The sequence below is a fragment of the Rana temporaria genome, chromosome 2 (assembly GCF_905171775.1).
Source record: "Rana temporaria chromosome 2, aRanTem1.1, whole genome shotgun sequence".
NCBI lineage: Eukaryota > Metazoa > Chordata > Amphibia > Anura > Ranidae > Rana > Rana temporaria.
In genome coordinates this window covers 421,132,263-421,150,092 of record NC_053490.1, presented here as the reverse complement: position 1 = coordinate 421,150,092, position 17,830 = coordinate 421,132,263, and the positions used below count along the sequence as shown (strand labels likewise).

Genomic DNA, 17,830 nt, shown 5'->3' with positions numbered 1-17,830 from the left:
TCTCACCATTAATACGGCAAAAGAAAAAATAACATTCAACCTTGTGGCTCTTTTCGCAGCTTTACCAGTCAACTTACCTGTAGTAGTTTTGGTCTTCCTGAACATCAAACACATCCAGTGCTCGTGCACACATGCTCCGTGTCTTTTCTGCAGCCTCCCCGCTGCTCCGTCTCTCTCTCACACACACACGTGCCTCAATCTGTCCTGTCCTGGACACTGTGGTGCAGCGTGCACCTTTCACAGCTCCCTTGCAATCACTGACCCCCTTCGGGAGGGTGGGGCACTGACCACTAGTCTTGGCTCTAACATGAATGCAGCACAAACCTGCATCATTAGTGTGCTTGTTTCTCAGAAAACCTGACCCAGACTGCCATTTTAAACAGTGGCACGGGCTCATCTCGCCACACACCCCATTGCCAAGGTCATCCTTAGTGATACTGTGCAATGCTATGCACAGGAATATGACTTATTTGCTGTTTTTACTTATCCATGTACAATAGCGGTAACAAAAACATCTTCACTATGACGGCCTGAGTTTGAAAGACCATTGGATCAAAATATATAGCTGACGAAAACTGGACCAGGGTAATAAGTGAAGGCTAATGATTTTAGGTAGACTATGCACACTCTCTGTTACCGTCTATCAAAAAACAACAACATATGTTTATTGTGTATAGTGTGGATATCTATATGCAGGCCTTTTTTTCTCAGAGAATAGGTGCAGGAACTCTCCCTTTTGGAGTACCCTGTCTTTACCACTACCTAACTCTGAGCACTGTTCCTTGGTCTCACCCCTTACCCACCTCCCAGTAATGCACCTTTAATTTGTTAATGATAACAAGAAACGCAGTAAAATAGATCCCCTACAGTCAACAACAATAGCCCCCCAGCAACAATAGATCTCCCGTCAACGATAGACCCCCCCCAGTGACAAAAGATCTCCCCAAAGACAGTATCAATAGACCATCCAGCAGCAAGATACAATATAATTCTCCCTCAACTGTAGATCCCTCCAGGCAACAACTGACCCAGCAACATAAGACCCATCCCAGCAACAATAGATGCCCCGTCAGCAAAAATATACCTCCCCAGCATCAATAGACCCTCCCCCTGCAAAATATAGATCCCTTGCAGCAACCAAGATCAGCAATAGACACTGTAGCACAACTCAGCATCTCTTGACATCACATACATTCAGTGCTAGAGGTGCCGGAACTGCTACAATTCTTTGGTAAAAATAACCCAAATCTGTGTATATTCTTTAGTTTGTGTTGTGTGAAAGTTACAGAGTTCACAAACTATGGTATATATATTTGATCAATCCTAATGTACTAATGGCCTATCCTTTTTCTTGAGGGCCTAAAATGGCAGGACAGTGCAAATATCCCTCAACGACCCCTTTTTGGAAAGTAGACAGTCCAAGGTATTTAGTAAGAGGCATGGCGATTTTTTTTGACGTAATTTTTTGTCAAATGTTTTTTTCAAAAATGTTTTTTTAATAAAATGTGTTTGTTTTTTCACAATTCTTTTAACAATACTGTCACCAGTGCAGTATGGCATTATCACATGACTGGTGTGGTGTGATCAGGAATACTGACAAGTGACAGTATTTCATGGCTTGCATTCATGACTAATTTTTTACTATTGTGATGCAGTGATTTGCCCACAGCTATCATAGTACAGGGTACTGTGATTGGCCCAGGTTCTTGAGCAATGGGCAATACCTGCCCCTCAGATAAATAACCACTGACACCAATGATCTTTTTATCTGTAAAAGGGGATTGTTCACAATGGCCACAAATGTAATGAGCATTTTTCCCAGTGAGCTGTAGGTATTGTCATTATTAGTAGGGGTCCCAGGAGCCTAAAAAGATATTTCAAGGGTTCTTCCATATTATACTGATTTTCTCTTCTGTTTTTGCAAGAATCATATTTACAAACAAGCCAAAATGATTGGAATCCCAGTGGAGGATTCTGGGTAGAAACACAAATGTTTACTCCACAGAGCATCTAATTGTTAGAGCGATGCAAGAGTAATGCCCCATTCACATTGATACACTTTCGCTGTGGTAAAATGCAGCTGTAACGCACACCAAAAACTTAAAAATATAAATATTTCCCTTTAAATCCTATGGAATGCTTCACACCAGTCTGCTGCGGGTGCAGTGTATTTTGAGAAGTCCTGCATGCTGCATATTTGGTGTCCTGTTTCAAAAACACGTCAACAATACACCTTGATTTTTATTGGAAAAACACCAAAAAAAGCATCAAAAAGGCACCCGCAGGGCCTTTTTGCTGCATTTTGCAAATCGCATGTCCAAGTTTCACAGGTGCATGCTGGAAGTCAGGAATCCAGAAAACACATTGAAAACATGTTGAAAACACAGTATGCATTTTTAAAAATGCATACTGCGTTTTCTAAGCACACCAGTGTGAAAGGCCTTAAAGGGGTTGTAAAGTTACAAGTTTTTTCACCTTAATGCATTCTATGCATTAAGGTGAAAAAACATCAGAGGATTAGCGGCCCCCCAGCGCCCCATTTACTTACCCGACCCCTCGAAAGTCCCGCACCGTGAGCGCGCTGACTTCTCGGCTCATTCGTTGGTTGCTGTCAATCACATTCAATGACGCGGTGCGTCGGGGGCGGGGCCGAGTGATACAGTCTACGGCTATGGCCGTAGGCTGTATCACAGAAGCCCGGAAGAACTAACCCCCATGGGAGAGAGCTCACATGGAGGGGCTTAGTTCTTGCAGGGAGGAGCCGAGACAGCCGCTGAGGGACCCCAGAAGACCAGGTTCAGGGCCACTCTGTGCAAAACGAGCTGCACAGTGGAGGTAAGTGTGACGGTATCGGTATGATATCCCCGTCAAAGATTCCCTTCTACTATAAGAACATCACCCCAATATTCCACTAGGAGGAATATTCCTGAGATCGCCCATTAAGCCACACATTAGTCCAGGCTTACTGCTAGAACAAGACAGACTTTAATGTTATATCACACAGCTTATATGTCATTTCCAAAACTGTTACAATGCCAAATCTCCGCCCCCCTCACACTGGGGCTTCCATACAGATGATTAGGCAGACACGACGGAGCCGATGCTGAAAACACATTTTCTTTAGACAATGACATCAAGGACGCTGATTACTAGTTGTACTGAATACATTAACTAGACCGCTCGACCCCGCATATAGAGAGATAATTACCACACTGGAGCAATCAGAATAATTAACACAAGCCACTTAAACACAGATCTCCTTCACACAACACAATAGATCAATTAACCTTTAGAAATAGTGAGGGGACATTAGCACGTCAATAACCTGGTAGCCGAGGACAGAATTACACAGGGCAAGCAGGGAGAATTAGACTGAGACATATAGGCAAATGCATCACAATGGCCCCCCTTTTTCTCCCTGCTACGGCAAACCCGGTTGGACCTTCCCTGGTCCAGTAGGGTTGACGGGTTTAGAGCTTTTAGTCCGAGGTTAACTCCGTTTGGCGTGACCGACCTCCCTTGGCAACTGCTTCAGACTCAGGTATGCCACCGGGTCGTCAGATCACACGCCGGTCAGTCCCCAAGTCTTTGTGCGATCTGCACCAGAAGTCAGTGTGAAGACGGCGAATGGGTCTGTGCTCCGCCATCTAGGTGTCCCGCTATGGGAGGGGCAGGTTATGGCTCTGAAGTGACAGTCACAGGAGATTCATAAAAAGAAAAAGTTATATTTGTTGAAATGCTGTAGCACCGGTGCTCAGAGTTCGGGGGGGGGGGTTTAATCAGAGCCCCATAAGGTCAGCCACCCCCTGCTCCCTCCGCAGCCGCCGGTTCTCCTCTTGGAGCTTCTCCAGCTCCATCTCCAGTTCATGGAGCCTGGGGGGGTCAGCCTGCTGTGACCTCAGGTGGTTGTTCTCCTCCTCCATGCGGCTTATGCACTCCTCCAGCTCCATGTACTCACGGATCAGCTCCTGCTTGCTCATGTCCTGCATGCTCTCCACGTGGTCCTTCATCATCAGGAACTGGGTGGTGGTGTAAGGGGCCACCGGTGGGCCCTTGGCGAACATCTCGGCCCGCATCTGGGACGCCCGCTGCGACTCCCTCTCCTCCAGTCGCTTCTTCTCCTCCCAGGTCAGCTTGTTATACGGCTTCCAGGACCTCTTCTTCTTGGGGGGTAGCCGGCGGTGCCTCTTTCTGCCCCGCTCCCTCCAGGGCCCCTCCGGCTCAGGGCTGTCGCCCATGACCAGCTGACAATGGTGTTCCCTGTTGTCCGTAATACCAGATTGTACCGTGAGGACTTCGTAAATGGTGTCCGATGGTTCTTCCGGACCCAGCTCTTGTGGATCCCAAGCCGAGTCTACACAATGGGCTGCTGCTGGTGGGCGGTACCCAGGTTGAGACCAATTTGACCTGGTGTTGTCGTTCATGGGGCAATTCTGCTTGAAGTGACCCAGCTGTTTGCACCGGAAGCAGCGTTGTTCGTTGTCCTCCTGGCGTGGATAGCGAGGGCTAGATGTCATCGGTCTGTTAGGTGGTTGGTATCTAGCGGCTGGTGGGTGTGAGGGCGCCGTTGGTCGTGGAGGTTGTACCCGTGGTGTGACCTGGTTTGTCTTGCGAGTATCCGCATATTCATCTGCCAACTTCGCGGCCTCTGGTAGGGTCATGGGCCTGCGATCTCTCACCCAATCTTTGACATCCGTTTGGATGTGATTGTAAAATTGCTCCAGGAGCATTAGTTGCAAAATGTCCTCTGCGGTGGTGGCCTGGCTGCTGTTAACCCAGTTAGAGGCCGACAGGGACAACTGGCATGCCCATTCCGCGTAAGAGTCTTTCGTGGTTTTGCGTGAGTCCCTGAACTTCTGTCGGTGGGACTCTGGGGTTACTGCATAACGAGCCAGGAGCGCTTCTTTAACCCGGGCGTAGCTATGGATATCCTGATCTGGCACGGTCCGGAAAGCATCAGAAGCTTTGCCTGACAGTTTGCCTGACAATATTGCAACCCACTCTCCTCTAGCTATTCGGTGCAGGTTACATGACCCTACCAGAGGCTCAAAATCTGCCAGGTAGTTATCAATCTCACAGTCCTTTTCATCAAAAGCTTTAAAAGCGCTAAACGGGATCTTCCTTGTGTCTGCTGTGCTGTACTCACTGTTTGGAGGATGTGCGGCTGCTTGTTGGACTGCTGCCAGTTTTAACTGTAGCTCTGCGTCTCTTATTTGTTTAGCCTCCTTCGCTAACAGGTCCATCACTTTCAGCACCACATCCGTCGTTGGGTTCGGGCCGAACCATGCTAGCTTCTCTCTCATTAGCTTGTTGGCTGGTGATTCCTCCTCCTGAATCACTGGTGTCTCCATCTCTTGTACTGCTGGCGTTGCTGCAATCCCCTCCTCCTGGTCTATCTCCATTGATTCTGCTATGATGACCCACTTGGTTTTGTTGCTAGCAATCCTTCCACGAACTTCCAGTAGTTCTTCCAGTGTCTGCTTGGAATCCTGGTGTGAAGGGGAATAGAAGGGAAAATCCCACTGCTATCAACCAATTGTGACGGTATCGGTATGATATCCCCGTCAAAGATTCCCTTCTACCATAAGAACATCACCCCAATATTCCACTAGGAGGAATATTCCTGAGATCGCCCATTAAGCCACACATTAGTCCAGGCTTACTGCTAGAACAAGACAGACTTTAATGTTATATCACACAGCTTATATGTCATTTCCAAAACTGTTACAATGACAAATCTCCGCCCCCTCACACTGGGGCTTCCATACAGATGATTAGGCAGACACGACGGAGCCGATGCTGAAAACACATTTTCTTTAGACAATGACATCAAGGACGCTGATTACTAGTTGTACTGAATACATTAACTAGACCGCTCGACCCCGCATATAGAGAGGTAATTACCACACTGGAGCAATCAGAATAATTAACACAAGCCACTTAAACACAGATCTCCTTCACACAACACAATAGATCAATTAACCTTTAGAAATAGTGAGGGGACATTAGCACGTCAATAACCTGGTAGCCGAGGACAGAATTACACAGGGCAAGCAGGGAGAATTAGACTGAGACATATAGGCAAATGCATCACAGTAAGTATAACATGTTTGTTATTAAACCCCTTTAAGCCTGCGGTCACACCGGGATGATTTAAAGTAGTGCGATTTCAAGTCCAACACTACTTCTATGAGATTTGTAACGATTTGATAAGACTTCAGTGCTACTTCAGTGAGAGGGGCTTTCCATGTCACATTGAGGAACAGTGTTGGACCTTCAGTCTTTTTTCATCACTTTCGTGAGAGTTTGCCAGTCAGGGTGGGGGGGGGGGTGAGCCATAAGAGGGCCAATGAGAGCTTGCAGAGCTGGAGGTGTGCCTATGTGTGTCTGTGTAAATCCAGGAAGTGAAAAAGCAGCAGCTTCAGCTGCCCACAGTTAACATGGCTGCAGCCAGACTTAGTGGAAGGAGATTTCTGCAGCATATTTGACAAGTACAGAATCACAGTATATATAAAATAATATGCAAAGTAAGCTATAGGTAAGCTATAAAATGGCAAAGATGTTTTTATTACTGCAGTTTGTCTTTAACTAGCAAATACACTGATTATGGGTGCAATGCTCTGCAGACTTGAGTTTAAAGGAGTTGTAAAGTCAGAAGTTTTTTTTTATCTTAATGCGTTCTATGCATTAAGATAAAAAGCCTTCTATGTGCAGCAGCCGCCCCAGTACCCCCCAATACTTACCTGAGCCCCATCTCTATCCAGCGATGTCCACTAGTCCCTCAGCCACTCGGGACACTTCTCCTGGTTCACATTGCAGCGATTTGGCATGCGATTTGACATGTCAAATCACATGCCAAATCGGCAGCTATTGCCAGCAATGGCACCGTTAGAATCGATGTGACGCCGCACCGATTCCCAAAAGTAGTTTCTGGGGTGTGATTTCAATAGACCTCTGTGCAGGAACCCACACTGATATCTCTGAAGTCAGGACTGACACGCGGGAATGAAATTGTGTGAGTTCTGCCGAACTTGCACATTTTCATTCCTGCTGTCAGTGTGAACCTGGGCTCAAAGTCAGTTAGCCAATCAGGAGAGAGAGGGGGTGGGGAACCACAGCTGCATGTCTGAATGGGCACAGGGAGCTGCCGCTCAGCTCGGGTGCCCCCATAGCAAGCGGATTGCTGTTTGGGCACTCAACAGGAGGGGGGGGGGGGGTCAGGAGCGCCGACGAGGGACCCGAGAAGAGGAGGAACAGGGCTGCTCCACTGCAAATCCACTGCAACAGAGCAGGTAAGTATAAAATGTTTGTTATTTTTATAGAAAACATACAGAGACTTTACATTCACTTTAACTTCTTTCAGGCTCAAGCAGTGCTGATATAGACACAATTTGCAGCACGATTTACATTATAATCTATGGCAGTGAAATTGTGCTGAAAAGCAATACATGAACTACTTCTAAAATCATACTACTTGAAATCGTATATATTAAGACACTGCCATAGAAACACATTCGATTCAGGTAACATTTTTAAATCGCTTGTCGTGCCTGAAGTCGCACCGGTGTGACCGAGGGCTAACGGCTGAAAATCCTACACAGACTCAGGGTTCCCATTTACTATCGTTTTCTTTTCTTTCCCTTTTTTTTTTTTTTCCTCTTGATTGAAAAAAAAAAAAAAAATTGGAATGTGTACGCATGTTCTGTTCTGAATGTGAATTGTTCTGTTCTCTGGGAACACCTGCAAAGTTTGTCAATTGGCAGTATGATTGTAACTCTGGTTTAGCAATGGGGGACAGTGTGCTGGCTGCCATCCAAGAGTTAAATCAGTTTGGAGCTGAAATATCTGCCTGGACTTGTACAGATTCCCTTCCAGCACAGCAGTACTATGTGTGCAGATGGTATATATGGAATGCACATTAAAATGTATTCACATAAAAAAAATGATTTGCAAGATTCAGCCAAAAGTGCTGTAAATATGTGCAAATATTGTGTAATATACTATATGGCAAAGTCACTTCAATAACTGGTTATCAGTATTTGACTGGGGTCGGGTGCGTTGTTGATGCATGTAGGTGCATGCCAGTGCATTTTTGATGAGTTTAGTACATTCCAGTACAGTTCTGAGCAGGAAAAATGCAGAATGTTCTACTTTTTTTTTTTATGGAACCGGAATGTATTGTAACTTCATGCACTAGTGTGCACTATGCCATAAGAAATCATGCAACCTACTTTCTATGCATTTCGGATGCAGAAAAAAAAGCACTGGAATGCCTGTGGAGAAAATAGGGAATTAGGGGACGTAAGGGGGGAGGAGAAATCAGGACTTTAATTGAAACCTGTGGTTGCAAAGTAAATAATTATAGTTATAATTAGAGTAAAATACATATCTAAGAGCCGGTTCACACTGGGGCGACCTGGGATCCGACTTCAAGACGCCCCAAGTCGCCCGGTCGAGAAAATGAATGGAAGTGAATGGGAGCCGTCTTAATGCACACTACTGAAGTCGCTCCGACTTCAGAAAAGGTTCCTGTACTACTTCAATCCAACTTCTAGGCGACTTGTACCCATTGATTTCAATGGAAGTCGCCTCAGAAGTCGGATCCCTGTCTTAACTGAAGCAACTATACAGGAAGATAACATACATTTCTCAGGCAAACCCCTCCCTACCCCTCCCTCCCACAGAGCTGATTGTTGTTTGATTGGCCACTGGAAAGCCTCCTGTCCTGGAGGCGACTTGAAGTTGCCTTGTAAGTTGCCTGATGATTCATACTCAAGCCGTGTCTAAGTTGCCTCCCAAAATCGTGCTGGAAGTCGTGTTGCCCCTGTGTGAATGGGCTCTAATAGTTCATAGCCAGGGTATACAGGCATACCCCACTTTGAAGTACACAATGGGGTATATTTACTAAAGCTGGAAAGCGCAAAATCAGGCTCACTTCTACATAGAAACCAATGAGCTACTAACCCCAGCTTGTTCAATTAAGCTTTGGTAATAAAACCTGGAAGCTCGTTGGTTTTTATGCAGAAGTGAGCCTGATTTTGCCCTTTCCAGCTTTAGTAAATAAACCCCATTGTGTACTTAAAAGTGGATTATGCCTGTATTATGTATTATAATAATACAACAACCTAATTCGATTTATACATGGTAATGATACAAAATCGAACAATAAACATGATTGGAAATATAAAAAATACAATATGGACAATATAGTCTGGGGTCTCTCTTAATCCCCATCATTGATGGTACACAAGATTATACAATAAGGCAATGCAGGGTCCAAATGGATCATATACATGCACATATACACACAATAATGCCCCATTGTGGGGCCTTATGGATCCCTATCATATATACTAGTTAAAACATTCCAGGGGGGATTGACACAAACACCCATGGAACCTATTATCTAGGGTAATGAACATAACGTAGTTGAAATAGGTATGGCAAAGTACACAGCATCAGTAGCTGATGATTCGTTCCACAACCATTTATTCATAAGTTCTTCAGTTTGTAGTCCATATTAAAAGATTATAGCAATGTGATGGGTTGTGTAACCATAAAAATGTCCATCTGCAAATGGAAGCCTTTACAAGGGGATTAGAAGCAAAATCGAGCAGGAACTACAGAGTGTAAAAGAGAAAAGAGGCGCCTCTAAGTGTAGCAATATGTTGTTAAATGTTGTACCTTCATTAAATGTAACCATATTGGCGCACTTAGAGGCGCCTCTCTTCTCTTTTATACTCAGATGTGACATGACGCTACTTGTATATCAAGACATCGCTTGTATATCAAGTCAAATTTTATTCAAAAATGTAGCTTGTCTTGCAAAACGCTCTCAAACCAAGTTACTCTCAAACCAAGGTTTTACTGTATTTAAGTATTCACAGCCTTTGCCGTGACACTAAAAAATGAGCTCAGGTACACCCTGTTTCCACTGATCATCCTTGAGATGGTGAGATGTTTCTACAACTTGTGGTAAATTCAGTTGATTGGACATGATTTGGAAAGGCACACACCTGTCTATGTCCAGTCCCACAGTTATCAGTGCATGTCAGAGCACACACAAAGCCATGAAGGAAGGGAATTGTCTGTAGACCTCTAAGACAGGATTGTATCGAGGCACAAATCTAGGGAAGGGTACAGAAAAATGTCTGCAGCATTGAAGGACCCACTGAGCACAGTGGTCAGTGCCTGACCTCACAAATGCGCTTCTGGAAAAATGGTCAAACATTCCCATAGACACACCCACTAAACCTTGTGGACAACCTTCCCAGAAAAGTTGAAGCTGTTATAGCTGCAAAGGGTGGGCCAACTCAATATTGAACCCTACGGACTAAGACATTAAACTTTATGTGTGTGTAAAGGCAGGCGTCCCAATATTTTTGGTAATATAGTGTATTACATAGTAGTAGCAGCCAGCAAACAATAGTCCAGTTGATCATGAACCAGAATAACAATGTAAAATTCTAAATATGCGGTAAGTAATTAAAACCAAAAGTGGAACTTCTGCTTATTTGCTTCCTTACCTGTTTTTGACAGCTCCCCCTTCCCCACTTCAGGAGACTGCACCACGGTCCCTCCAAGGTTTGGCCCCCCTCCTCCTTCCTTTGCTGCTGGGCCAATTAGAAAGTGCAGCGCATTTCGGCATGCGCAGTAGGGAACCGTCTGTGAAGCCAAAAGGCTTCACTGATCGTTTCCCTTAGCGAGGATTGCGGCGGCAGCACCCGACAGCCGATCTGCAGATCAACTGGGGTGCCGACATTGTGGGCTCCCTGGACAGCTAAGTGTCCATATATTAAAAGTCAGCAGCTACAGTATTTGTAGCTGCTGATTTTAATTTTTTTGCCCCAGGTTGGAACTCCTCTTCAATACAGGGCATTTTCACCCCCTTCCTGCCCAGACCAATTTTTGTTTTCAGCGCTGTTGCACTTTAAATGACAATTGCGCGGTCGTGAGACGTGGCTCCCAAACAAAATTGACGTCCTTTTTTTCCCACAAATAGAGCTTACGTTTGGTGGTATTTGATCACCTCTGCGGTTTTTATATTTTGCGCTATAAACAAAAGAAGAGCGACAATTTTGAAAAAAACACAATATTATTTACTTTTTTGATTTAATAAATAACACAATTAAAAAAAAAATGTTTAGGCCGATATGTATTTTTCTACATATTTTTGGTAAAAAAAAACACAATAAGCGTATATTGGTTGGTTTGCGCAAAAGTTATAGCGTCTACAAAATAGGGGATATATTTATTGCATTTTTATTTGTTTACTAGTAATTGCGGCGATCTGCAATTTTTTTTGTGACCGTGACATTGCGACAGACATATCAGACACTTTTGACACAATTTTTGGGACCATTCACATTTATACAGCGATTAGTGCTATAAAACTGCACTGATTACTGTGTCAATGTGACTGACAGGGAAGGGGTTAACACTAGGGGGCGCTGAAGGGGTTATATATGTTCCCTAGGGAGTGATTCTAACTGTAGGGGGAGGGGACTCACAAGGGGAGTCGACCGATGTGTGTTCCTCTGTACTGGGAACACACATCGGTCTCCTCACCTCTGACAGGACCTGGATCTGTGTGTTTACAGTAGGGCTGCAACTAACGATTATTTTCATAATCGATTACATAGTTGCCGGATTATTGTTTCAAATAATCGATTAATCGGATAATAGCCTTAAAAAAAAATAGCATTTTTTTGGGCCAATTTGTTGTTTGGCAAATTACAAAACATAAATTGCCGCAAAAACACACTACATGCTTTTCTGCAGCTTCTCCATTGAAGTATATTGAACCAAAAAAAAGCAAAATAGCACCGTTTTGGGATAAAAAGTCCTTGCCCTTTACAAATACGCAGCAGCTGAGAGAAAATTATGGATGTGAACGTGTCCCATAGGAAAACATGTAAATGAACTGTAGTGTGTTTCTGCAAAAACCCAGGCCTGAGATTTTTAGTAACATAATGGGGGGTTAAAAAACAAAAATAAGTACAAAAAGAGCAAATACTCATTACTGTAAGGGGTTAATTTTTTTACCATGGGACAGTGAAAGTAATATTTACAGTAGCAATTTGCTTTTTTGTACTATAAAGGGCTAATTTTAGTTTTTTTAACCCCATTATGTTACTGGCCGATTAATCAATTATGAAAATTGTAATCGATTAATTTCATAATCGTATAGTTGTCGATTAATCGGTCCTGCTGTAATCACAGGCAATCACGGGTGCCCAGCGGACATCGCGGCCGCCGGGCACGCGCACCGAGTCCCGAGCGATGCCACGGGTGCGCCCGTTAGACGCCGGGAAGCCCAGGACGTCATATGACGTCCACCCAGGATGGGAGATCCCATCTGTGGACGTCATTTGACTATGGGAGGGTAGGAAAGTGGTTAAGTAAGAACAGCAGGTATGATTACAATATGTGAGGTCTTGGGTTTTGGAATCATTACTCCTTCAGCACTAACTGTAGTAATATTTTAATACTTATCTATGCAAAACAAATTGCTGATAGTTTGCCAAGCATGTCCAAATAACATTGTTTATCTAGCTAACATCACACATCTAATCCATTGAATTGAAACCTATGACTGTAAATGTTTTTATGTTATTACTAGATGGTTTTTGATTCTAATCTAACTGTAGGATCTACTTTAGTTATTTTTATTTTGTAGCTGCTAATACTTAGATAGCAGAAATTGCTTAAACTTCTGGAATTGGCAGAAAGTCAGAACCACTGCTGGCTCACCAAGTACGAAAGTAGCGTACATTTTTCTAATATTTTAGAACACAGCCCGACAGCAGAGATTCTGTTTTGTCATGGCCATCTGTTGGAAAACCAAGTGCAGTTTTTAAAGCAAGTTTCTGTGGTTTAAATAGCAGTTGTGTTGTGTGTACTGTTCATGTGCTAGAGACCCATTTGAAAAAAATGTATAAAAGAAAAACTATCAGGGTTGAATTACTAAAGGTGTAGAGCATGTTCACATTGCAAAGGAAATCTTCTCTTAGCTTAGTGAATAAAGCGAATCTGGGCTAACTTTAAAGTTATTGTAGATCTTATTTTTTTATTCTTAAAATAACAAACATGTTATTCTTACCTGCTCTGTACAATGGTTTTGCACAGAGCAGCCCCAATCCTTTTCTTTTGGGGTACCTGCCCGCACTCCTGGCTTCACCCCCTCCCCACTGAGTGCCACCATAGCAAACTGCTTGCTATGGGGGCACTCATGCAGGCTTTAGGCGGGTTCACATCGAAGCCTCATGCGGCTCACAGCAGGGGTTCGGTGCGTCCCCGTTCACCATTTCAGGTCTGATTTCAGCCCGAATTTTTGGCTGAATTCAGGCCTAAAACGGACCAAAAGACACACAGGGACCCAGTGCAAATTCACAGCGGAGATATATGAACCGGCTCTATAGAGACCGGCTCCAATCTCTAATATTAATATAATATCTACTAATACTTGTCGAAGGAGAATTACAAATAAAAACAGGATTTTTGCTTGCGTCTGATTGGAGGATTGAGGCAGAGTCTCTGCATCCAATTCGCACTAGTGTGAACTCAGCCTTAATCATCTGATCAGATGCAAGAAAAAATCCTGTTTTTTTTTTTTATTCTCCTTTGACAAGTACATTTTAAACTTCGCTTCACTCCAATCACTAAGCAAAATTAAGGTAAATGTGCTTTACTCCTAAAAAAAAATAAAAAAATGTGTATTAGCAGGCACAGCACATAACCTAGAAAAGAATATGAAATGATGGGCTAGAGCAATGATCTCTGAACTGCGGCACACAGGCCAGATATGGCCCTTTGCTAGCTTTTATCTGGTCCTTGGAGCACTGTTTCTACCACTGATATAAGGTACTATTACTACTATTGATATTGCAATATTACTTCCACTGACATCAACAATGAGGGACACCATTCCTCTCACGATTACCGATGGTGGAGCATTTTTCCTTCCACTGACAGCAATGATGGGAACTTTTTCTTCCACTGGCATCAGCAGTGAGGCATAATTCCTTCCACTGATATAAACAATGGGGTACTATTTTTTGAACTAATACAAATGACGAGGCACTATTCCTACTGCCCACATTTTTTTCACTCCCACTAACCACCATGTCTTAGACATTGGGGGAGATTTATTAAAGCTGGAGCACTTAGAATTTGTTGCAGCTGTGCATGGTAGCCAATCAGCTTCTAACTTCAGCTTGTTCAATTAAGCTTTGGCAATAAAACCTGGAAGCTGATTGGTTTCTTTTTAGAGTTGGACCAGATTTTGTCCTCTCCTGTTTTAGTAAATAACCCCAATTTTCTGATGCTTGGGAACTCTCACTGGCCACAATCTGGCCTTCTTATAGTCTGAGAAACATTAAACTGTCCCTTTGTTTAAAACGTTTGAAGATCCATGGGATAGAGTATTGTTTCTGAAAGGCTAGGGCTTGTGCCATTGATAGCCCTCATTCACACCAATTGAAACAAGTTGGGGTTGAGGCATACGTGCTCCCATACCAGTGGCTCTCCTAGCAGGCTCTAGAAGTCTTGTGAGCTTCAGTGAACATTTGGAGTTAGAGATTGCAAATACTCTGTTTGGAACAAAATGCCATAACGAAAATAATTCCTTCATCTATGTAAGAGATGATTTAAATGGGCTCTCTTGTGGTTCCCATGTCAGATAGTAGGAATTTCACCCAACGCATATGCATTTTCTGTACTTTTTTGTATGTTGTGATGTCAGCGAGCCCTTACAAAATTAAGTATTTCTTTGTGGGAGTTGAGTTCTACTTTAAAGTGCATCTAAACCTAAAAACACAAATTTTATATATTGCAATTTACTTATATTTTTACCTAGTGATTCTGTGAGTAAGAATTTTTTTGTCCCTTAATGCCAATACGTCATTCTCCACTATATCTGTAGGGGCAGACATTTTTGTAATTCAGCCATGTCTGCTTTCTTGAGCTTCATTACATGATGGATGGACTAGTCCAGTGATGGCGAACCTTGGAACCCCAGATGTTTTGGAACTATATTCCCCGTGAGGCTCATGCACTCTGCAGTGTAGTTGTGCATTATGGGAAATGTAGTTCCAAAATATCTGGGTTGCCAAGGTTCGCCATCACTGGACTAGTCGTTTAAGCGATAAGGATAGGGTTCTTTGTGCTTTCTTTTCCACTCACAGGAAGTGACAAGAACACTGCATTTGTGGCAAGATCAGCAGGTATTTTCTGTACTTGCTAAAAAAAAATCTTAGTCTGAATCTAATGCAGCCAACACATCTATAAACTGGTAAGGTGCAATATATAACGTTTTTGGGTTCAAATATACTTCAACTAGCAATTTTCTTCTTTTTTTTTATTATTATGAAAAGCTACAAGTGCACCGTTACACATTGAGAATTTGAGAGTATTATTCTGAAAATATGTTTCTGAATTTTTCTTAACACTGCCACTATTGATATTAATGTTTATTCCGATTCCCTAGATACGATCATTATCAGATTATGTGAAAACAAGTGAGCTGTGAAGATTCAACTCCCTCCATACAATCTGCCATGTTCCGTGGCTCCCCCCAGAAGCTGTGTTTGTCTTCATGAAGATTCCTAATCTTGGTAATGTGATGAATAAATTTGAGGTCCTTGGAGTTGTCGGTGAAGGTATGTTGTAAGCATGACTACCCCTAAATAAATAATTTCAAACAGCATCTGTTCTAATCTGTTCTACTTTATGCACCCCTGTATTGCTGCATTACAAATGTATACTTTATATATATATATATATATATATATATATATATATATATACACACCTGGGGGGTTATCCTCAAAAGAGATACTCCGACTTAACTGCTGTTCAGTCTGTGTGTAACTTTGGAAACGATCCTCAAAAGGCTTTTTCCAAAGTTACACAGAAGATCCGGCATGTGTAATTGAATTACACTGCCTAATTTTAGGATGCAGTACCGCATCCGCCGCTGGGGGCATTTCGAGTCGAAATGCCGTTGCTAGTATGCAAATTAGCACTTAAGGCGATCCACAAAGCTTTCTAGCTTCCTTTTTGCACCGTAAGTGTTATTTTGCAAGTGTAAAATTAGGGCTCGTTTTACAAAGTGTAAAGTTAGTCACACCTTGTAAAGGCCCATTGCAGCGACGGCATTTGGTATGCTTTCCCGAGGGAGAACTCCACGGCAATTTGTAAAAAACAAAACCGGCATGGGTTCCCCCCCAGGAGCATACCAGGCCCTTAGGTCTGGTATGGGTTGTAAGGGGACCCCCCCCTACGCCGAAAAATCGACGTAGGGGGTCCCCTACAATCCATACCAGACCCGTATCCAAAGCACGCTACCCGGCCAGCCAGGAAGGGAGTGGGGACGAGCGAGCGCCCCCCCCCCTCCTGAGCCGTGCCAGGCCGCATGCCCTCAACATGGGGGGGTTGGGTGCTCTGGGGCAGGGGGGCGCACTGCGGGCCCCCCCACCCCAGAGCACCCTGTCCCCATGTTGATGAGGACAGGACCTCTTCCCGACAACCCTTGCCATTGGTTGTCGGGGTATGCGGGCGGGGGCTTATCGGAATCTGGGAGTCCCCTTTAATAAGGGGGCCCCCAGATACCGGCCCCCCACCCTAAGTGAATGGATATGGGGTACATCGTACCCCTATCCATTCACCTGGAGGCAAAAAGTAAAAGTTAATAAACACACAACACAAGGCTTTTTAAAATATTTTATTATTCTGCTCCGGACGCCCCCCCTGTCTTCGTTATTAGCTCAATTACCAGGGGGGGCTTCTTCTTCCGCTCTCCGGGGGTCTTCTCCGCTCTCCGGGGGGGGTTTCTTCTTCCGCTCTCCGGGGGGGGGCTTCTCCGGACTCCGGGGGTCTTCTTCCATCTTCTCCCCTCTTCCGCTCTTGACTCGGCGAACCCCGGTTCTTCTGCAGCTCTCCGGTGCCTTCTTCTTCAGCGCTGGCTGCCTGCTATGTTTGTGTGTTAGCTCGATTTCAAACAGGCAGCCGGCGCGGTCTTCTGTGGCGTCAGGGTCTTCTCTTCCTTTCTTCCGATGTTGCCTCGTCGCCTCTTGTCGCTGTAATGATGGAAGCGCGCCTTGCATCCCATTTATATAGGCATCACCGTCCCATCATGCTCCGGTAGGTACCCACGTGGTGGGTGCACGTGGGTAGGCACCCACCACGTGGGTACCTGCCGGAGCATGATGGGACGGTGATGCCTATATAAATGTGATGCAAGGCGCGCTTCCATCATTACAGCGACAACAGGCGACGAGGCAACATCGGAAGAAAGGAAGAGAAGACCCTGACGCCACAGAAGACCGCGCTGGCTGCCTGTTTGAAATCGAGCTAACACACAAACATAGCAGGCAGCCAGCGCTGAAGAAGAAGGCACCGGAGAGCTGCAGAAGAACCGGGGTTCGCCGAGTCAAGAGCGGAAGAGGGGAGAAGATGGAAGAAGCCCCCCGGAGTCCGGAGAAGCCCCCCCCCGGAGAGCGGAAGAAGAAACCCCCCCCGGAGAGCGGAGAAGACCCCCGGAGAGCGGAAGAAGAAGCCCCCCCTGGTAATTGAGCTAATAACGAAGACAGGGGGGGCGTCCGGAGCAGAATAATAAAATATTTTAAAAAGCCTTGTGTTGTGTGTTTATTAACTTTTACTTTTTGCCTCCAGGTGAATGGATAGGGGTACGATGTACCCCATATCCATTCACTTAGGGTGGGGGGCCGGTATCTGGGGGCCCCCTTATTAAAGGGGACTCCCAGATTCCGATAAGCCCCCGCCCGCATACCCCGACAACCAATGGCAAGGGTTGTCGGGAAGAGGTCCT

The 17,830-nt window shown here is 44.5% G+C and overlaps 1 protein-coding gene across 3 annotated transcripts in view; it reads left to right on the top strand.

The window, feature by feature from the left end:
• CDKL5 (cyclin dependent kinase like 5) overlaps positions 1-17,830 on the top strand; it is a 511,586-nt gene that overhangs the window by 196,360 nt on the left and 297,396 nt on the right. For all 3 annotated transcript variants that reach the window (XM_040338214.1, XM_040338213.1, XM_040338212.1), the window contains exon 3: positions 15,488-15,659. In XM_040338214.1, the coding sequence (XP_040194148.1) occupies positions 15,596-15,659 (64 nt within the window). In that variant the 5' untranslated portion in view covers positions 15,488-15,595. The remainder of the gene's footprint in view (positions 1-15,487; positions 15,660-17,830) is intronic.